The sequence below is a fragment of the Schistocerca serialis genome, unplaced genomic scaffold (genome assembly GCF_023864345.2).
Source record: "Schistocerca serialis cubense isolate TAMUIC-IGC-003099 unplaced genomic scaffold, iqSchSeri2.2 HiC_scaffold_1400, whole genome shotgun sequence".
NCBI lineage: Eukaryota > Metazoa > Arthropoda > Insecta > Orthoptera > Acrididae > Schistocerca > Schistocerca serialis.
In genome coordinates this window covers 1,107,512-1,131,763 of record NW_026047626.1, presented here as the reverse complement: position 1 = coordinate 1,131,763, position 24,252 = coordinate 1,107,512, and the positions used below count along the sequence as shown (strand labels likewise).

General features: G+C 38.1%; 1 protein-coding gene across 1 annotated transcript in view; it reads right to left on the bottom strand.

The window, feature by feature from the left end:
• Positions 1 to 20,559: 20,559 nt before the first annotated feature.
• The window catches only part of LOC126442684 (zinc finger protein 708-like), a 28,942-nt gene continuing 25,249 nt past the window's right edge, over positions 20,560 to 24,252 (bottom strand). The window contains exon 2 of the mRNA XM_050090737.1: positions 20,560 to 23,987. Coding sequence (XP_049946694.1) covers positions 22,846 to 23,987 — 1,142 coding nt within the window. The 3' untranslated portion in view covers positions 20,560 to 22,845. The remainder of the gene's footprint in view (positions 23,988 to 24,252) is intronic.

Here is a 24,252-nt window from a genome sequence, read left to right as displayed (position 1 = left end):
TTACATTGAGGCTAAATGCATTTGACAGTAAGAGGGCAAATTCTAAAGTAGTATTGCGCACCTGATAATCAGCAGCATGACTGAGTTGAAAATATATAATTTACGCAACTGTTTCATTTCACTCTTACAGTGAGTATTGTAGATTGGGAGGAATGGCATGTGCACTGAAAGTTTTATGTTGATACATATTTTGATTATATTTTCAAGCTTTCTTACAAATTTATGTTGTCATAAGAGTTTTATGACGATGATGACACTGATGAGAATAATAAAAGTTTCTAAAATCTTGACGAATTATGTTACAGACGTTGCGTATAATGAATTTAATGATCATGAGATAAAAGCATATCTTGCACTGGTATCTTACACAAGCCAGTAAAGCCTAACTTCAAACTATTTAATGAAAATTGTTTCATAAATTTTTGTTCGTATTTATATGCAATTACACACACTCACTCACACACACACACATGCACATGCTCAGGCACACACACACACACACACACACACACACACACACACACACACATACACACACACTAGAGGTTTTCTCTTCTGTGCTGGTCTTGAAAATGTAACTCATATTGTACCTCCAGATATCTAGCTAGCTGGAAGAAGCAGAAGATGTGCTTTGTTGGTGCTGCACATTTTTGTATATTTCGACTGATTAACACATGTTGCAGTGTTCTTCTTCAGCACGCCAGGGAAGAAGTTGGCACAGAAACAGCTAATTTAAAAATTCGTGCAATTAGCACGTTTATTTATATATAAAAGTCGACTTCGGAATTTTCCTTTGTGTGAGACTGAAGAGCCGAGTTGAAATTCTAGATTCGCATACTTTACTGATCACGTCAGTTCCTCATAATGTTTTATTTATTGTGTCAATATCCGTTTGTATTGTGGTCTATTGTGAAATTCGAATATTCGGGAGTGTCACAATCAATACATACTGTTATTGTTAATTGTAGGCTTTAACTCAATTTTGCTCTCATAAATTTTTTTAGATCGGTAGGCCTATCCTTTTGAAAACAATCCTTTTCTAATTGCACTGTATCATTAATTGAGAAATACGTTACTTGTGAGAAATTTCAGTCGCTTACAAAACTATATTTTCGCAAGTGTTTTTGGATAACTTATTTCGTAGAAAATCAGTGTTTGTCTTTCACAGTTACTGCCAAAGAGTAGATCACCCCAAATTTCTCGGTGTATCGACGCAAATAAACGTGCATTTTTGAGAATTTTCAGAAGCTGCCTGTCATGTGCATAACCTAACTTGTTGTCAATCAAAGTTTGTGATTTAGGTACTGTAGCAGACATATAGTTTTCCATTAAAGAACGTACATATTACCTACATTTATCATAAATTAACTCCATTTTAAAGTTTCCTAGTAGCTATAACTAACCCTAAAACTTTTACTCTCTTGTCTTAATAGAAATATCGTTCTCCATGTTTGCTTCAGTTCTTACGGGAATTAGTAGCTTTATAGCTCAATGGACATAAAAGATAATCAGCAGGGTTAATTTGAAATTATTTGTTCAATGTCCTGCAATACAATATGCCAGCCAAAATTCAGCCCTGCAGTGAATGCTATTCTCAGTCATGGGATGAGCTGGTTGAATTTTGTAGGCAGCTGTAAATCGCCTTGACAACTGTCAAAGGACTGTCAGACGCTGCATATAAGTGTGATGAAGAGTTACCGAGAGTCATATACCTGTGGTGTCAGTATCAATGGTGACTCAAGAACTGTCCTCTTCTATGGACCTGTGTCCTCTGCAGAGGGTACAGAATCTCTCATTACTCGTGCACTTGACTGTGAGTGGCGTTTCAGTGGTAGATCCAGGCATCCTCCACAGTGTCAACAGGGACCATGGAGAACTCAGGGTATTGTACTGATACCCTAAATATCAATTTCGAGGTGCTGTCTTTCACTGAAATTGAAACTGGAACTAAGCCAGTGAGACTCACTTCACCTGTTTTCGGGAAACCTTTTTTGTCCAGTGTCAGTAGGAGGTAAACGCAAAAAGGTAGAGGTGTTTGAACTGTTGGTAGTTCAATTGTACAGGGAATGGTGGTACCCCTTAGGGAAATGGCAGCAAGGGACAGGAAAGGGCATGAGGTGCACCCAGTGTGTATATCTGGAGGCCTCATTCAACATATTGAAGAGGCTATTCCAACAGCCATTGAGGGAATGAGGTGAAAACAACTGCAGATTGTTGCACATGTTGGAATAAATGAAGCCTGTTGTCTGGGCTCTGAGGTCATACTGGGATCATTTCAGAAACTGATAGAGACAACTGAGAAGACCAGCCTTGTGCACAGACTTTCAGCACAGCTCACAATTTGCAGCATTATCTCCAGAACTGATTGTGGATCATTGGTTCTGCACTGAGTGGCAGCACTGAACCAGAGACTTCAAAAGTTCTGTGACAAGCTAGAGTGCTACTTCCTGGAGTTATGCCATTGTGTGGAGAACTGTAGGGTGCCTCTCGATGGGTCAGGTGTGCACTACACATCAGAGGCTGCTATCCAGGTAGCTGACTGTATGTGGGAGCAAACAAAAGTTTTTTAGACTACGCGACCTTCCATGCAATCCTGGGAACAAGAATTGCAGTAAATCCAGAAGTAGTATCTGTGTAAAATCGAAACAAATGCCTCCCACAGGTGAGAGTATTAAAATCCTAGTGGTTAACTGCTCAAGCATTCGCAACAAAGTGCCAGAATTCGAAGCACTACTGAAAAGCAATGAAGCCTCCATAATACAGAAAGCCATTTGAAACCTGAAATTGATAGCAATGAGGTTTTTGGGGAAAATTTAAGTGTACATCGTAAGGACAGGCTAACCGAAATGTAAGCAATGTTTTTGTCACAGTACTGAAAAACTGAAATCCACTGAGATAGAAACTGAAGCTGGGTGAGAGACTGATTGGGCAAGACTCAGTATCAGAAATTGAAGCTAGATGAGAGACTGATTGGGCAAGATTCAGTATCAGTGGTTGACGTGAAAAGGTAATTGGACCCTCTACTGCCTACCAAACTCATCTGCTGATGTAACCGGATACTTAAGAGAAAACCTCAGTTCACCTCTATGTAAGTTACCCAGTCATAATGTAATCATTGATGGAGACTTCAGTCATTCAAGAATCAATTGAGAAATTATAGTTTTGTTAGTGGTGGGCATGATAAGTCATCCTGTGAAACAGTATTAAATATCTTCTCTGGAAACTACCTAGAACAGATAGTTCAGAACCCCACTCATGATGGAAATATATTGTATACAATGGGAACAAACAGAACTGATCTCTCTGAGGATGTCTACATCCAAACTGGTATCAGTGATCATGATGAGATTGTGGCAAGACTGATTACCAAAGTACAAAGGACAACTAAAACAAGCAAAAAGATATGTGTGTTCAGTAAACAAGATAAAAAATCGGGAGTGTCATATCTCCATGCGGAACTTGAAACTTCCAGCACAGGGCGGGAGCATGTAGGGGAACTATACCTCAAGTTAAAGGAATGGTTCACCATACAGTGGCCAGATATGTACGCAGTACAACAGTTCGTAATGGGAGGGATCATCAATGGTAAGTCACTGTAACGAAACTTCTAAAGAAACGGAAACTAGTGCATACCAGGTGTATAACAAGGAACAGCACTATAGATAAAGAGATGTTGAATGAAACACATTTCCTTATCAGGAGGACAATGTCCTCAGTGATTACCTTTGCAGAATATTGTCAAATGATCTTGTACAAAACCCAACGAGATTCTGGTTGTAAGTAAAGGCTGTTTGTGGCACCAAAGTTAGTGTCAAGCCCCTAGCGAATGAGACAGAAACTCAAACTGAGGGCAGCAAAGCAAAAGCTGAAATGCTTAATTCCGTTTCCAAATGTTCCTATTCAAAGAAAAGCTAGGAGAACTGCCCAAATTTAACCCTTGTGCAACTGAAAGATGAGTGAAATAATTTTTAGTGTCAGTGGCGTTGAGAAAGAACTGATTTCGTTAAAATTCGTCAAAATTGCACAAAGCTCTAGGCCCCAACGCAATCCCTGTCCGATTCTACATTGAAATTTCGGATGAGTTCCCCAAGTATTGCTCACATAGGGATCATGAGAACAGGATTAGAACAGTTACAGCATTCACACAGGTGTTCAATCATTCTTCACACGCTCCATATGTGAATGGAACGTGAAGAAACACTGATAACTGGTACAATAGGTCGCACCCTTTGCCATGCACTTCACAGTGGTTTGCTGATATTGATATATATGTATATGTAGATGATGAATGATGTTTTTAGTTATTACAAAACGTTCCTGTGAAACAGCGGTAAATAACAACTAAAAGACATCGCGCATCCCTTCCAAAACACTTATTTCTTAGGTTGCAATTACAAAAGAATTTAATGGAAGTAATCCGTGCCCTTGTTGGGAGAAAGATTATTTTGTATATTTTTCTGGTTATTACAATGGACATGGAAGAAATACATCAACGTCTGCATGATTACTCTGCAAGTCAAACTTAATTGCCAGGCCGACGGTTATTCGAACCACCTTCAGACTATTTCTATAGCATTCTGCCCTCTAACAGTGCGTAGTAAAATATATCTATATGTTCTCTGATTTGTCTTATTTTTCCGATTACCACCTCTGTACGTTGGTGACAATAAAATATTTTCACATTCATGGGAGAATATCAGTGCTTGAAATTTTGTGAAATGATCTCGCTATAAAGAAAAGCGCCTTTCTTTTAATGACTGTCATACCAACTCGCTTATCATATACATGACTGTCTCTCCACCATTTCGCGTACTACAAAACGTGCTGCCATTATTTGGTGTTCCTCGACGTCCTCCGTCATTCCTGCCGGATAAGGATCCCATAGTGCACATCAACTCTCTAAAAGAGGTCGGAGAAATGTAGTGTAGGCAGTCTGTTTAGCAGATCCGTTGCATCTTCAAAGTCTTCTGCCAATAAAATGCGGTCTTTAGTTTGCCTTTCCTTCAACATTATCTACGTCATCATTCCAATTTAAGTTGTTCGTAATTCTAATTCTTAGATATTTAGTTGAATTGACAGCTCCTAGATTTGAGTAATGTATCACGTAACCAAAATGTAACGGATTTCTTTTCGTACTCATGATGAGGATCTCACACTTTTCGCATCATGTAGATATTTTTTCTCAATCATTTTCCATTTGGTTTTGATCGTCTTGTCACTTTACTCCACTATAAATAACAGCATCATCTGCAACGATTAAGAGGGCCGCCCAGATTATCTTCTAAACAATTTATGTAGATTAAGAACGGTACAGGGCCTATAGCACTTCCTAGGGGAAAATCACTTTTGTTTGACTCGATGATTTTCCCTTGATTACTACATACTATGATCTTTCTGACAGAAAATCATGAATCCATTTGCATAGCTGAGGAAACACTCCATAGGCACGCAGCATGATTACAAGTGTCTTCTGAGAAATGGTATCAAAAATTTTCAAGATATCTAGAAATATGGAATCAATTTGAGATCTGTCGAAAGCATTTGCCTCTTCACCTGAATAAAGAGTTAAATATGTTTCAGTGAAAAACATAATTTTTTTCTGTTTCAATTTATTTGTTCCTCCTCTACTGCTTTGCTCTGTGTTTGTTGGTAAAAAATTTAATTTCGTCTAAGCTCAAAGTGTTTTATAACACTCGAAGCCTAATATGTTTACACCAATGTCGGTAGTATCTGTCAACTATATTTTAATTCTCTGTAGTGTCGGAAATGTAGTTTGTCTTCTTTCTCGCTATCCATAATAGTTTCCAGATTTGTTATATTTCTTTCATCAGGCACTCTTTGGGAGTGAAAAGGACGTGTCAACTTTGCCTTGCAGTCTATTCCTTTCTGAAATCTGCCATTTATCTGGGAGCAGTCTCAAAGGATGACAATTCTTCGTCTACATGTACATCTACACCAATGCTCTACCATCCGTCTTAGGGGTGTAGCAGTTCTCTGTAACAAGTTTACTTGTCAGAGGAATATCGATGTTTTCCTGCAAGGTATCACATTTTCCGTTCGTTGTTACTTTTATTTATGTGGTATGCAAGGTGGATTCAGTATACCTGAACAGTTATTCTATTTCAGAAATACGTACTAATGTCTCAGCACCAACTGCACCAGACACTCTGAGAATCTTTTGTGAATGCAGTACTCCAATCCTCTGAAATTAAACTCATTATGTTCTATTCTGAGAGATCTTTTCCCATTCTTGTGTCAAAGTATCTCACACAACAAGTGAAAATAATCACATATTTTCAGCTTCATAATTCAGTGAGGTTTTTTGAATGAACGACTGTTTCCCACCAGTGTTGCCAGTACTGGCTCATGATCATACGTTCTGTGTGTTCACAAATTAACCGACTCAGATATATAGTGAGAGTATGAAATTAATAGTATATTCTGTATAATCAACATAGTTACACAACTGCAGCCTCTGCCAATAATAAGAACAGTAGTAATAATAATAATAACAATAATAATAACAATAATAATAATAACAATAATATGCAAAACTTGCCTGAAAAAAGAATTGTTTTTGATTGATTTGGTTAATTTGTACATAATTAAATACAGTTTAGGGCAACAACGAAATAATGTGCAAGTTGGGGTTACTCTCTGTTTCGCATTTTTGTGCAAATGGCAGTCTGCATGCTTTTTAATTTTTTCGGACAAATCTACAAGATCCCTATCACATGCATTAGCTAACGAATTAACTGGCAGGCTGAAAATCAGACATTGTTACATTACACCCACACAACTTACGTTCATTACACACTCCTTTGTTCGCTTGTAATCACGCTTATTTGATTTCATCTCTTTCTCAGGCAATGGAGGTGATCTGGGAAGCCCTAATTACATTGCAGCCAACATTTTCTACTAATTTTCTTTTCTGTTAGAACTTAAAACATATTCGACAGAGTTCATGTTGACACTACACACGAAAGCAGATTCTAGCACACTAAACAACCGACTCCTAACACAAACTACCGTTTATGGAAATGATTATATTCATGTAGTATTGTCTACCAACACGATCAATTGACAAGAATAGAAATGAGGCGCTGAGTACCATACAGACCAAAAGCACACTATCATTGATCCCACATTTAACTAAATATCAAACAAACCAGTGAGAGAGCTTCTGGCGATTGTTCATATTTACAATGTGGGCCTACAGCACGGATAAACCTCACCCACCATGAAATCAACAGCTATCTGAAGCATGAAATCACGCTACAGCATCACAATTGACAATGATATACTTCATGGTCCTCAGTGATTCAAACGGAATACTGTATGATAAAATCCATTACTTAATATATTATATCTTACTGATAATACTACAAAATATATTTTTCTGTCAGTGTAAGAATAACAGCTATTGATTATTATTATTATTATTATTATTATTAAGCATTACAATCCATGAAGGCTTTTTGCTGCAGAATGGACAATGTTGAACCACTTTGCTCTGTCTTTACAAGTAATTTGCCACTGTCTGTCATGTCCTAGTTTTCTGAGATCGTCTTGAATATTGTCCAAGTATCTCATGCGTGGGCGTCCAAGAGGTCGTCTTCCGGTGGGAATCTCTTCAGTCACTTTCTTGATGGTCCTGTTTGGTGGTGCTCTGATGACATGCCCTATCCATTTCAGTCTTTTGGCTTTAATTTTGGCCACTATATCGGAGTCTTTATATAATTTGTAAATTTCATTGTTATTTAGCAATCTCCATTCATCACTGATCCTATCTCTTATGGGTCCAAATATTTTTCTCAAAATTTTTCGTTCAAATACTCTTAATCTGTTTTCCTCTTTTTTTGTGAGAGTCCAGGTTTCAGATCCATAGGTGAGTACTGGTATAATCAATGATTTGTATACTTGTAGTTTGGTGTTCCTAGAAATTAACTTGCTTTTGAAAACTGTCAAGAGACTATAGTAGCATTTGTTAGCCTTCTGAATTCGTGATTCTATTTCAATTTTTATGGAGTTGTCAGAGGTTACTATTGTACCAAGGTAATTAAATTCAGCTATTGATATCCCATCCAATTATACTATATAGTGAGTGAATTGACGTATCTGAGGAGTGTGCAACGGTGTAATGGGATTTATGAGAAGCGAATGGCGAAAAGAGTCTGCTGCAGTCTGCTACCACTTGGGGCCACTGACATGAACTTCTAGTCGAATAGAAAGGGCTAGCTGTGCACACCATGAACCGTGCACGTTGTTTATCAAATTCTTACGTATCTGGCCCATAAGTCAACTGCGTCACGCCAGTTGTGCATGAGCAAAAGCCCCTTAAATCGCGCACAACTGAAGGTGTACTCTCGACTGTGAAACCAAGTTTCACACACTCTATAGGAGTAGCAATGTAGTGCAGCGTGGTAGATTTGGCGCCGTATGTTTCAGATTATTACTTCTACATTACTTTTACCAGCATTCAAAGGAAAATCATCAAAAACTCCGAAAGGTGTCAAAAGTGAGGGTGTTCACATGCTCTCGTGCTCTTACACAACAGCTACCACCGAGTGTTTCTTTGTAAATACCACACCAATGTTACCCTCCCAACGTCTGTGGTCAGAGAAATTCACGTCGACTCTTGCACTGCCCACTTGAGCTTAGGGGCATTATTTTACCTGAAATTCCATTCGATCTATTCTGTAACACTCCTTAGCACTTCCCCACATCGAAACACTTGTCGTTTTACTACATTCGTACTGTGATTTCTTTACAGGTAACGAATATTGAAGATAGTGCGCATCGTCTTTTGAGCGTCTTGTTCAGTGTGACTTCACGCAAAAACTATCTCAGAATGTTGTCTCATTTATGTCACATGCAGTTGCAAATCGTTGTAAAGTTAGTGGTTGCCATATGGCAGACAGGTCTGCAAGTGGAATCAGGTATCAAAGTAAGCTATTTTTGTCCTTTGAGAAATCCGATATTTTCTTCTGTTTTAATTATTAGCGTTATGGCTACCTGATTGCACAATGCAGTTTCACCAAGGCCTTGCCTGGAGGCACGCACAGAGCCTGTGACCACCTTAATAGGCAATGTCACAGCAGGGGTGATGCAGGGAGTCTCAGCAACCACAATGAATGAGTTTTCTTGGAAAAGAAGCCGTAATCAGGGGGGTGATGACATTGCCCTGGCCTTCTGAAAGAAGTTACTACACCATTAAAGCACTGTCAATGGTGTGAACTTGCTGATATGACAGGCAAGATGGAGCAGTGATGTCGTGATTGCTCTGTGGTCAGTCTCGACGCTGTTATTAATTACAGATCAGGAGCGCTACCATTTCCCAACCACAGCACATCAGCTTATACACATACCGCCAAAGTTAGACAGGTGTTACGAGTCCTCACCAGACCATAGTTAAGAGGGGAGGTCCTCGTCAGTCCACTAAATCTGTAGAAAGCTGCCACTGTCAGACTCTGCTTCCGCCAAGTGTGGGCCTGCTACCTGTACTGCATCTGAATGCTGATGACTTCGCACCCACTAGCAAACCACTGACCACCACTTGTCACCTAACCTGGTGTTCTGTGTTCCAGAGCCAAGGTGCACTCGACTGAGCATGTAAACACTGTTGTCGATTATCTTCTCATGTGGGCAAATACAGTAGTTGTTTTCCATTGTCTGTGTTGGTACTCATCATCGCTGTGAATCACCGCCATCCACACTGAGTCTACAGTCTCATTCTGCACATTCTGGCGTACCTCAGTCCAAGCTGTGTAACTGTGCCAAGTCTGTCTGACCTTTGTTGCTGGCTGCCACTCGCTGTCTAAATCGGCATCTGTGCTGCTGTGCTGACCACATCGCTTCACCTGACTCTACATACTGCCCAATATAACAGGCCATTGCTGAGGCCAGCGTGCTCTCACTGTCTGAGTCTGTCCTGTGACTTGAGGATGTTGCCCTCCTTCCAGGAGCGTCACGAGTGTTGTAGTTTGTTATGGATTAAATGGAATTTTCAGCTATGCTTTTTCATCACGAAATGTTAAGACAACAATCAGGTATCAACGCACCATGTCACTGCAACACCGCCTACAGTAACGTACTGCAGGCCTACTGACCATCCATTCTCACGTGATTCATTTGTCTTTCACAGAAGTTCACAATTAAAATCGTGTAGGTCTTTGCTCTTGAAAAACAAGTAAACAAGCTACCGCCATTATAATTCTTTAAGGTTATTTTTGGAAACAGAAAAACTACACAGTACTTCTTTTATAATGTGTGGTAATGAGTAATTACAATTTCTTCTATGTCTGCTGCTCTTGTTGCTGCCATTTGCTTCACATCTTTATTGGGTTAAATTATCTGTTATTTATATAACTCTGATGCTGCAGCCTGTCCAGATAGCCACACATGTTTATGTACCACATATAGGATTTGGGGAGGCGAGCCAACACTAGTTTGAATTAGCCTCATGGAGGGCTGATGAACCAGGGTATGATTTTTAGGCGATTTCCCAGAACCAATTATGTAAATACAGGCTGGTTAGTGTTGTCGTACCTCAGATACTCACTACACAAAAATTTAAAACAAAATGTTCTCAGTTTCTCACTTGAAATTTACTCTAGATGCAGACTGAGAGGATATATGAACTCAATAGTGGAGGAATAGTGGCATCAGGAAGGGCACACAGTCACCCACTGTCACTAACATCACCACAACCCAAACAAAAATGTCAACCCCCATCGTAAAATGGGACAAAGCAAGCAAGAATTAGAGAAAAACATGTAGTTGTGACTATGGGAGATAGAATGTTCATAATATTTAATACAAGCATTTGTAAGTTTTTCATGCTTGTTAACAGTTAGGGCTACAGTTGTCTTTTACATAAATGCTCTGCTATATTTTTCTCAACCTAGTTCATAGGAATATTAGGTTTTATTGTAATAGGTTTTAAAATGAGCACACTTCATATGCCACCATCACAGTGTAGACACTCTTGTGCTCCAATATGGCAGTCTTATGCTGCCATCATCTGATCTTCTGTAACTTGCTATAAAATTGCCATGAAGTCAAAGCATAAAAGGCACTCTGCATGTATAAATTTCATGATAAAAATCTAGTTGATGAAATACATGCAGTTGGTAAAATGCACACAAATGGTAAAAAAGCACACAACCAAAATCCTCATATTGTCCATGCAAGTGGTGGTGAATATTATCATATAAAACTGCCTGCATTCTGATCTCAGCATATGAAGTGCGTTTATTTTCAGCCATACTGGTCGCTCCACATCGCTGCATGTGTGCATCACACAATTGATTTTGACACAGCATACCTCTGTTTTTCGTTTTTGTGAGATAATTTTATGCTGCTGTATACTGGGTGTTAAAAAAGTACTCCACTTTGTTAGATGTGGTAGTATGAATCAAAACAAGACAAAAATGTACAGTCAATATGGACTTCAAAATGCATACTGTAAGAACTATGAGAACTTGTTCATCTTCTTCACTGTGAAACACATCAGCTCTTCTACTGCAACCTTTATACTACCAAACGCTAACAAACATGTTGATTGGTATGAGGTATCGTTAATTCCTAACAATTGACTTGTCTGCACTGATAGACAATATAGCATTCCACCAACGAATTGAGATGGAGCATCAGCCCAATTTCTGCTGAATGTATGAGAACGCCACTTGGACAATGGATTTTATGAGGTGACCCAGTACTTTGGCCAGCTCAATCCCCCAACTACCATCCCTTGAATTTTTGTTTGTGGGGACACTTGGAACGTTTGGTGTATGGACGCGCCATTAACAATGTTCAGACACTACAAAAACACATCATCAATATCCGCCAACACATCTGTCACACACGAGAGTATCTCCACAGGATGTGGTTACCCAAGATTCCCTAAGAGACAGATAGAAGCTTGCATTACTGTGAATGGACATCATACTGGACACGTCCTTCAGTGATGTCTCACAAATGCTGGCTGTATACATTAGCAGATGCATTGGAAGTTCTACTGTCCCACAATAACAGAATACAGTTGTCTTACTTGTTGTAATCTACTCATTTGTTTACTACCTTCTATAGACTGTTCAATTTGTTTGGTAGCTTTTGGAAAAAAAGAGCTTGCAGGAGAAGAGATGTTTCACAGCACGAAAATCAACAAGTACTCTTATCTCTTGCGGTGGGATGTAGTGGGTTTTGGTCAAAAAAATCGATTTTTTTAAAAACCATTATTTTCTTGATCTACAGAGTTTAATCTATGTTTTGTGTGAATTTCACCGTGATAGCAACTTCAGAAAGGCATTTAAATTATTAAACTGATTAACTCTGCACTGGCAGCCACTCCCACCTTTTCCAACAATTGGGAAACTGCTTGCTTCAGCGGAATCTTTATCAGTGTAATGGCTATATTCTTTCGATATCTTCGGCTGACATCTATACCTCTGCCTGAAAACTTTCTTGCATGTGGTTTATTTACGTTTTGACCATAATAACACATATTAGTAGGTGTGGGTTGAATTCGCCAAACTTTACGTGGAAATCAAGATTTACGCATAATGGGTGGTGGAAAACAGTGTATAGGAAACGGAGGTTTCATGGAAATCGATTTACTAACAAAAAAGAGGAAGCAACTCGAATTGAAGAACATAAGCTCTCAGCTTCAGCTCTCAGCTTCTGGATAATTGTACAGGTTAATGATGTTGATATGGATTCCACTGGATTCAGACTTATTGATTTAGAGCTTCTCTGCCAGGCTGTAAAGTTTTCATGTTCATGTTTCTTGCAAACCCTGATTTATTGAGGAAGTGTCTTCAAGCAAAGACACAATATGCAAATGAAAGTCTCAAGAATTTAATGTGGATTAAATGCTCAAAAAGAACATTCTGTGGATTTGAAGTACTCAAAGTAGGTGTCTATGACGCAGTTTTATGTTACAACAACGGAAATAATGGCAGAACTGAAGTGATGGATAGAGCTGGTGTAGATCCTGGTGTGTTTGAAACAAAATCATTTTACACCATTGATGAGGGCTAGGTCAAGAAAGCTAACAGATCAGTGTCTGACCTGTAAAAAAGGGGCAGGAAGATTAGAAAAGATAAAAAATCTGGAGGATGTATCAGTATGGACGACTTTAAAACTGAGGTAAGCTTATTACATCTAGAAGTATGATAAGAAAATTTTTGAACCTCATGTCTCTGTTTTACATTTCTCACATTATTAGAACATTTTCTCAGAAAGTATATGCACTAATGCATGAAATTTTCAGGAACTGCTTGCTATTAAATTCAAATTTTTAGATATGTAGATATTTTTAGATATGTAGAAAAAAATTTATTTTGGATATGTAAAATCAGAAACTCTGTTAATAATACAATTTGTACCACAAATTAATAACTGTAGTTCAGCGGTCTTATAACCTTCTCAGAACACTGAAATAGAATTTTCAGATTAATTGCATGATTAGAATTTGAGTTGAGGTTTTTCATAAAAAAAGACAATAAAAAATAAAAAATTTAAATTTCTTGCAAAATATTATTCCTGCATATTTTATTATATTTTTCCGTTAAAACACAGCTCATTTGGTTTACACATGTAAAATTTTAGATTTGTACATTAATAAATATGGCTGTAATGATTTTTAAATAAATGTTTGCATTTTCCATTATATCCCCCCTTAAGGTACAGTAAGTATTTTAGAGCCTATGTCTCCTACACGGTTTTTCTTGTTATGATATATACTACTGTCTCTCAAAATATGGAATACTAGTTTCTAAAACAATGTACACACTTTTTTTGAATTTGTCCCCTTTTACTGTATTTTCTTCTTTCTTTTAATTCTGTTGCGGACTGGGTAATAAATTTTCAAATTTCGACCATTTTTGAACATATTGTAAGTTTTGCACAATATCATTCTATTCATAGTAAATGTGTTGGCACTTTGCCGGCCGCGGTGGTCTAGCGGTTCTAGGCGCTCAGTCGGGAACCGCGTGACTGTTACGGTCGCCGGTTCGAATCCTGCCTCGAGCATGGATGTGTGTGATGTCCTTAGGTTAGTTAGGTTTAAGTAGTTCTAAGTTCTAGGTGACTGATGACCACAGTTGTTCAGTCCCATATTGCTCAGAGCTTTTTTTTGTATTGGCACTTTGTACTTCTAATTAATTTTGATTCCCACAGTTAAAATTATTATTGCTTACTACATTTATCCTCAGTATCAACACAGCCTTTTTATTTATGTTGTTGTTACTACTACTACTACTACTACTACTACTACTACTACACTATTTCTGAAGACTCCTTCCATTACGACTGTCCAAGTGTTTCAAATACTTTCTTTTCCTGAGTATGTCACTTCAACAGTTCTGCCAGATCTGGAATACCACAACAACTACCCTGGGACATCTAATAGCCAGCAAACCATTTATTATGGACAGATTTTTTTTACTTTGTTATTGTAATATAAACCAAACTCAGATCTGAACATACACTATTGCCCTTTAATTTTTCGCCCCTAACAATGTCCTTTCTCCTACATTTGTAGCCTATTCGAAAGGGTGAAAGGTTAAGAATGTACAACTCTGTGTGCCAGTCCCAACAAGGATCCCTAGATATTATTAATTTCTGTCTTTTCTTTGTCGTTACGGTTCCACTTTCTGTGCTCAGTCATAGCTAGGTGCACATGCTGGTACAGGGGAGTTGATTTAGTCCGATATGCTTGTGAGTCTTTTTTTATTTACTTGTGCTAAATCAAACATGGTTTGTGCCATCTACAACAGCGTCAATTGTGTTTTATCTCTGCTACAGAGCAGCTGACACATCCCTGTTTCTATCGAGACTGGCAACTTTATCTTTCCTGGAGGGCCCAATAGAAACTAGCACTGCAATAACTGCAGACTTCTCTGACTACATTTATGACTCTTAATTGGCCCTCACACAATCACGAAACCATCAACTATATCTTGTCCACAATCCACCTGGTGTTCTGCACTGCAGCAGCTCCTATATTCCCTCAAATGATGCTGATACTATTTCATGCTAGGATTTCACTAGTTTTTCTTTTTGTTCAGGCACAACTCTTGTAGCTGCTGCTATCCATCATCCTTTTAGTGTTTGCTAATTTTCATACACAGAGTACTAATATTTTCCACCATATCCTTACTGTCTCTGTTCTTGTCAGAAGGAATATCAAGTTGTGTTTCTATTAAGTAGGTTGTGCATCTTCGTACCTGCAAAATGATGAGAGTTAATGCTATGATTGTGGCATTCCATCTAGTTAACCATAAAAAGGATGCCGTATTAGGTTCATTTCGTTGCTAATATCACTGTACCAAAAACCATCTTGTCATATCTCCTCCACTAACATATTAATCATCTTTTTTTCCACTGGACATTAAAACCAAATGATACAGTTTTTTCTTGAAGTTACTATTATTAGATTATTTATTTGTCATGTCAAAAGAACAGAAGTGTCAAAAATATATATACAAAAGAAGACCAAAAATTGGACACGTCAAGTGCATTTGGTGTAGCTCTCAACAGGTCTTGCATGGTGCAGGTGGTTGGTGATGAGGAACACTGAGGGGAAATGGCTGTTAGTCTGCTCAACGCCACACTGGCAAAGAACTGAGTCTACAGAGAAACCCCAAGTCTGCAGACTGGTCTTGAACGTTGTGTTTGATCATAATCTACTGAGAGACCCCATATTGACCACTTCTCTGAATATCTATGAGGGAGTTCTTTGTTTGGAGCGATCCATTCTCCCACATACCGACATTTCTCCCGCCATCGCAAGTTCCTTGCCACACGTGGATTCTCAATGAGAGCCTCAATAGTTGTCAAGAAGCTCTTTCTTGATTTCAGCCTCATGTAGTGGTTGGGCTTCCTTCGTTGTGGCCTTACTTTTCTCATATTTCGCAGCTACCTAACATCTCATTTCAAGGAGGAGCTATGCCAGTGAGGCAATGGAGTTTGTCCACAGGAATAGATCTTAAGCAACCCATGATAATCTTGCAAGGCTGATTTAGAGCCTCATCTACGTTCCTGGCATGATTGGACCTGTACCATGCATATTCAGTAGTGGAACAACACGGTGCATGGTTTAGCACCCCATGATGTACCTGTCAATTTTCGCACTGTTATTATCTCTGGATGCCACTTTCTGTTTGGTGTTTAGTCAACGCTTTTTATATGTTAGCGTGCAATCCAGTATTACTCTAGGATTTTTGCGAGTAGGATTATGCTCGAGTACGGTATCTCCTCAGGATATATTTAACGATCTATTTGCCCGTTTATTCTTCAGGTGGAAAGCGCAGATCTGAGTCTTGGCAGGATTAGGTTTCAAGTAATTCCCATAACAGTAAACAGTGAATTTTTCCAGATATTTTGATAGCAAATCTTCTACAGACTGAGAACAGTAAGCCTGAGTGGTGATAGTGCAGTCATCAGCATAAATAAAGCTCAAGGTTCCTTCAGAGATAGGTTGATCGTTGGTATAGATGTTGAATAATAGCAGTGCAAGCACACTGCCTTGTGGAAGCCCATTTTTCTGATTTCTCCACCTACTTTTCTTACCCTGAAATCCCACAATAAATAAATAAATCTGTAATTCTGGAGAAGGTTTCTAATATTGCACATGCATGTGAAGCCTTTAGTTATGCCATAAACTTTATTTAGAAGGAGCCGATGGTTGATCATATCGTAGGCTGTGGATAGATCGATGAACACAGCACCTGTAATGAGCCATTTCTCATAGCCATCTTCGATATGTTGTGTTAAGTTTAATATTTAAGATGTGTGGCTCTTCCCTTCTCTGAAGCTGCTTGATGTGGTATTAGAAGATGCTCCACCTTTCTAATCACTCTCTGAAGAATAAGTCTCTCCAGTATTTTGTAGAGGTGACAGAGTAAAGAGAGTGGTCTATAATTTTTGGGATCTTTCCTATCCTTTCCATGTTTCGGTATGGCAGTTACTCTTGATTTTTCGCCTACTTTAGCGATCTTGCTCTCTCAAATACAGTTTCCCATAAATTGCAGTAACCAAAGCATTTTAGCGGAACCAAAATTCTTGATTTGTTCAGCTCTAACGTCTAATTTACATTTATTCAGGACTGAATTCAATTCTTCACGAAAGAAAGATGGAGATAAGACACTATTCTCTTGATCTGTTTGCCTGAATAATTGTTTCCTCTCTATATTTGTGGGTTTAGTTGATCTGTCATGAATCAGGAGTTGGTAAGCAATTTGGTCTGGTTTAATATTAACATACGTGTTGACCTGAGTGTTATCATTACTCAGACGATGTAATAGCCTCCTGGCCTTTTGGCTTCTTTTACTCACGTCACAGTCTGACATTAATTGTATCCATTCTTCTTTCTTAGCCTCAGATATTAAAGAGAGGACATTCTGTGCAAGGCTTGATGTGGCTTCACTGAAAGGATCTTCTTCCAACTCCCTGTAGTACTCTTGAAGAAGAGAGGTCGTTTCAGGGGTTATACCCTTGATATAGTTCATTCTGCATCCCCTTAGAATTGATGCTCAGGAGGAGGCATTAACGATGTTAACAAAATTCTCATATTGATCTATCACAAGACCTATAGTTAAATTTTCTCATCTAATAATTTTGAAAATTTCTGCCAATCAGCCGTTTTGAAGTTGTACCTTCGTCTGAAAGGGATTTCATGAGGTCTTACTTATGGGAGAACTTGACACATAATAGGTCGACGTTGTGTATTCGGTATGAGCTTAGAGACGTATTTAGTGCAGGTATTAAAAATACTTTCACTAACGAAAAGCAGATACGGATTTAACCAGTGTCCACTGTAGAAGGAATGAGGTAGTTTGCTGTCATGAAGGAGTGAGAGATGGAAAGTTTCAGCCCACATGAGGACAGCCTCACCATTTTGATCCTCTTGACTGTACCCCCAAGCAAGGCTGTGACTGTTGATATCAGGTACCACAATAGAATATTTCCCTGTAATAAAATTTTCAGGTGGGGTGAAGGAAAAATCTGTTGCTGGAGGTTTATATGCTGATGTGACTCTACAGTTACTTAACAGTAATAATTTCATTATTCTTATCTGACCGACGAATACTACAGACTTCAAGGTCAGGTCTTATAAGGATGGCGCTTCCATACTGTACATAATGTGTTTCAGCAACCAGTTTCATTCCAGGAACAGAAGGACATCTCTGCTGGGTATCTATATATTTCTTCAACACAAGGTATCACAGTACTTGGTGTGGCACATGTCTTGCAAGAGTTGTTGCTTGCAGGAAGGTATTCCTTCAATATTCATGGATATTATAGTCAACACTGGCCCAAAAACGACTGTTGATTAGATGTTTCTAATACTTCTGGTGTGAAATGATCGGCTGCCGGGTTATTCTGACATTTCCCAGGGTACACATGATTGCAATTCGTATCTCTGTATTTATCATCAAACATTGCAATCTTCAGGCAGGCTTCTTTCGTGTACCCCATTATTAGATGAGGCACTAACTCTGGAGAGATCATAATTATTTGTAGTAATGCAAATGCTTAAAAAATGTCCCATAGCATGCTTTACGGTAACATTTGTTGAAAATCAACTAACCTGAGTATAATCAAATAGACTTAGCTAATGGGACATCCACAGGGGGATACTGGTGCATCTCAATCTGTTCTTTATGAGACAATGTATGAATTGCATAGATCTATCTCATGTGCCATGCACTGTAACCAAAGATATGAAACTATGTCGATGTGCAACTGCCTAGCTCCAACGTGTACAAATTTATGGGTATAAATGTATGAGTGAGCTACACCTGCAGTCCTATGTGGCAAACTATTTAACTTACCTTTAGTAAACGTAGCCACATTAAACATAAACCATAAAAAATTTTAATAGCAGGAATACGTAATACAGAATCCAAATAAGTAGCATGAATCTGCAAACTATTTTCACAATTTTATATTTTAGTGAAAAGCAGCTTTTCTAGCTTTATATGAAACCTGTATCATCTTCCAACAAACTTCATTCACTAAAGTAATTTCAAACAAAAAATACTCCAATTCTGTTAACAACAATATTTAAAATCATAGTTTCTTGATTTATGATTCAGTTTGGACTCAAGATAACACTAACATTAGTCTTTCGACAGATGTCTAACAATACATGTTTCAAAAAGATCCATTTTGGACAGGAGTGCAAGGCAACAATTATAGTGTCTAAATGATGTTCCTAAGAACTTTTTGGTTATAAAATGCCACGCATATTAGCTTGAAGTGCAGTGGTGATAATGTGAAGACATTCATTACAGCCTTTATGGAATTTGCCACATATATTTCAGCAGAAAACATTTAAAAGTGGTCAGGAACATCATATGATGACAGCAATAATAACCGGTTACTAATGACATTTGTTTCAGTCTTATTATATAAATACCACATTACAACAATTAATGGCACTTTATTTTGACAAAGTACTATTGTCAATATTTCCCATTGCTTCTGTCACTTGAACTCTTATTTTAATATATCACTGTGGATTACTTAATTTTTTTCAGAATCTTTAGAATCATCACAAGCGTATTTTCAGTGATGAGTCCATTAAAATAGAAGAGTTACAAGCCAGAATTTAAGCTTCATGTGAGTATAGTATTGTAAGTTTGTGAATTCAAGGCTCTGTTCTTACCTGAATAATAATAGTAATGATGTTTGTCTCAGCAAGCATTACTGAGAGAACAAAATATTTTTGTTTTGATTAAAATAGACCAACCACAAAAAGCACAGTACCAACAGGAACTGAAGTAGAAATATGCAAATAAGTAGCTGGAGACAATAGTGTAACAACATTACTATAATGAGAATGAAACAATTTAAAATCCATGCAATTTCCTTCCAAGTCACAACCAAAATTTCTAATGAAGTGTGTATGAGGATGGGAGTCGACAAATGATGAATAGATCAGCATTCCCTAAATATTTAAAAGCCACTGCAGTATTGTAGCCTAGATAGCAGCACACAATTATGTTGCAAGAACCATCATGAGAGATACATTCTCATTACAGTAAAAAGACACACAGCTGAAAGTGTCGCAAACTTCAGAAATGCCTATCACTTAATAAAAATAGTCTCAAGTTTTGGAAAGTATGACAAAACTTAATAAACAAACTACCTTACACCAATAAGAAATTGGTGAGAAATCGAAAACACTGACCAAAAACAAACATTATGAAATATAAGACAAAGCATTAGTAAAGATTTCTGAAAACCTCACATTTAGTCAGAGAAATTATGGAAAATACACACTATGAAATCATGTTTAAAGCAGATAAAAGACAACGAAAAAAATCAGGTTAAAACAAAGCAATTAGAAAGAAAGCAAATTTAATAAATTAACTTATTACAACAAAAATTATGCATTTGGATTAAATTCATATTCTAGTAATCACACTGAGCTCTTATAACTGTCCTCATGTTTATACAAACAATTGGAATTATAATCTGACACTACATAATGACAGTTTTGCCACTGATGTTTGTACAGTAGTTACATGATATTTAAAAACAGACAAATAATTAAAAGATTTGATGCATAGAATTAATCATCATTTAATCAGAATTATGTACAGGGATTTTTAATACAAATATTTTTCACAAGAAATATGGCACTTAAACTGACAATAGTATATTGGCATAAAATTTAATGAAACATGAAAATTTGAATTACTACATAATTTACCAAAAGATCCTTTTGTGTCAAGATACACTGTTGATCCAAATCATTATACCCACTTCCCTAGGAGGAGTGTGTGCTACCCAGTGGCATTTTTGTTATGTCAAGTAGTAACGAAACTATATAACCAGCAATGAATGGGTGATCATTCTAGTTACAGTATGTGTAAAAAACTGGCATAAATAACTTTGCCAAAGAGCAGATGGTTTTGCCTGGTGCCTGGGTAAGTGCAGCTAAAAACAGTGAATCTGGTTGGCTGCTCAGATGCTTCTATCATTAGCCTCTATGGAACATCTTTGAAAGATGGTATATCCACAAGTTGACAAAAGGTTGTAGGATTACCATGCATTACCTAGAACAAGGAGATCAGAACCTAGCTGCTCTGTAAAATGGGATTGATGGCAATCTGTGGAGACAGGAGAAAATGCTTGAGCAGGCACATGAGTTTCAAGCTATTCAGCAGACACTGTTGAACATGAGGCCCCAAGTTATATAACAGCTTTGTATTCCCATGTTGATCTAACAACATTGTCAGTTACTATAGTAATACAAATGGGATAATTGAGATTGGACTGCATACCAATAAAGATGTGTCACGTGTTGGGATAAGTGACATTTCTTGTGGACCAGGTCAATGGTTGTGCCCTGATGTGCCATCACCCAGATGAACAGTCGTTCAACACATGCACAACACAACAGGTGCAGAAAGTTGGGGGCAATGTCATGCTATAGGGGATATTCATATGAGACGCCAAGAAACAGCTGGTCATAACTGGAAGCACCATGACAGATGTGGAGAACACGAACATAATTGCAACCTCTGTGTCACTTAATGGTTGATGTATTCCCTGGTCACAATCACAAGGTCAGAATCACACTGTAATGGTTTGAGCATCATGATAGCTCACACTGTTGTCTTTCCCACCTCATTAAATCATTATGAAACGAATTTGGGATGCTATTGCACACCAACTACACAGCAACAAACTGATAGCCTGCAGTAAATGGGAACTGTGTGAGGTGTGTGTAGACATATAGTCCAATTTACTAGTGGAAAACTAACAGAGTACTAATGAGTCCATACCATACAGAAGCACTGTTGTATTGCAGTCTGAAAGTGCTACTAGGCAGATGATTACAATTTTTGCCTGGTCTCTGCATACTTGCCACCATCAGTTATTTCCTAATGTAGAAGTAGCACAGATAGTTCACATGTGTGCAAATTTTGATCACACAAACAGCATTACTATTAAGAAGGCATACCTCAGTAACATGTTTGCATAATCATGATATTTTTGTATCTTTCTCCATCGTTGAGAAAAATAGCCTGAGTGATGGATGTGTAATAAACACATTTATGCTGTCGCCTGGGTACTGCCTACAGCTTCATGAATATTGAAATGGCAGTTTCTTTCAAATAATTAGCAACATACTGGTAAATTCTCTTGAAGAATATGGAGTCGTGATTACTGCATAGGACTTCTACTCAAACAAGTAACAGATATCTCTCAATGCACCAATTTCTGGTAGACAGATCGTTATAGCATGGAGCATTTACAACAAAAAATTGCAATGTGTGCTTCATATATTGTATTTAGTATGCAACTTCTTTGAACATGAAGCTGTGAAAACGGATTTGTCGTATTTTTTGTGACCTTTCTGTAGCACATGCGAACAATATTCATAACGCACTTGTGCTCTCCTTTGAACATGTTTAAGTCTACAGACCTCAACAATACTTTGAGTGGTCTCTACGTAATGTGTATTATTGCATGCTTCTAAAGATGATAGACCGGATTAAAAGATTCCCAGCAAATATCACATCTGTGTAGCCTTCTTTTCAGTGTGTAGTGATAGCTGTTTCTTGAGGTTACTCGAGTTTTTATACAATTTGCCAAAAATACTACATTTGTGTGGTCGTTTACCGGTGTGTACTAATGTTTCCTTGAGATTACCAGAGTAAGAAAAATATTTGCCGCAAGTATCATATTTGTAGGGGCTCATTCCTGCGTGTATTTTCAGATGACCCAGTTCTGAAAACGATTTGCCACCAACATTGACTGTGTGGTCCCTGTTCAGTGTGTATTAATTCGTGTTTCTTGAGACTGCCCCATTGAGGAAACGATTTACGCAACACTATATTTGTAGGGTCTCTTTCCAATATGTGTCAACAAATGACTCTTGAGATGGCCCGACTGAGTAAATGATTTTCCACAAACTTCGCATTCGTGGGGTCTCTTTCCTGTGTGTATTAACATGTGGGTCTTGAGATGGCCCGACAGAGTGAACGATTTTCCACAAACACCGCATTCATGGGGTCTCTTTCCTATGTGTATTAACAAGTGGGTCTTGAGATGGCCTGACAGAGTGAACGATTTTCCACAAACACCGCATTCATGGGGTCTCGTTCCTGTGTGTATTAATTCGTGTACCTTGAGATTGCCCGAACGAATAAACGATTTTCCACAAACAGTACATTTGTAGGATCTCTTACCAGTGTGTATTAATCCGTGGCTCTTGAGATGTCTCGACTTAGGAAAAGATTTTCCACAAACATCGCACTCGTGGGGTCTCTTTCCTGTGTGTATTACGTTTTGCGTCTTGAGATGGCCCGACTGAGTAAACGATTTTCCAGAAACACCACATTCATGGGGTCTCTTTCCTTTATGTATTAATTCATGTCTTTTGTGATTGCTCGACTGAGTAAACGATTTTCCACAAACACGGCATTCGTGGGGTCTCTTTCCCGTGTGTATTAATTCATGAGCCTTCAGACTGCCCGAAAGAATAAACGATTTTCCACAAACACCGCATTCATGGGGTCTCTTTCCTGTATGTATTAATTCATGTCTTTTGAGATGGCTCGACTGAGTAAACGATTTTCCACAAACATGGCATTCGTGGGGTCTCTTTCCCGTGTGTATTAATTCGTGTACCTTGAGACTATTTGAACGATTAAACAATTTGCCACAAACATCACATTTGTGACGTCTCTTTGCACTTAGCACAGTGTGGACATTAAAATGATCACTTGTACACAAAATTCCATAGTCATCACATCTGAGTTGCTCTGCAACTTGTGTCACAGTATGTGTATTGCTTGTGTCACTAAAGGATTTCCTTAAAGTTTTCGTGGTTTCCTTGGATGAAGATTGCTTCTCAGTCTGTTCCACGATTTCTTCTCGTACACTTTCTAAGGAGATGATGTTTTCATGGTAATCACTGCATTCAAGTTTCTCAATGTTGGCAGCTGATAATGCTTGGTCACCTCACTCATTCTCAAATGTTCTTTCAAGCTGTCATCAGTGGGCAATACCTCACCACATGACTTACACACATATGCAGGTGCCTGCACACCATCCATGTGGATGAAGATATGCATTATGAGTCTGTATTTTGAAGGGAAGCTCTGTAGGCAGAAACTACAGTTAAACTTATGGAATTCCTTTTCCCTGATGCTACAACTTAATCTAGTGCCACATAAGCTGTCTTCATGTGAAGTCCGTAACTTGGTATAGTTATGAGACATACTG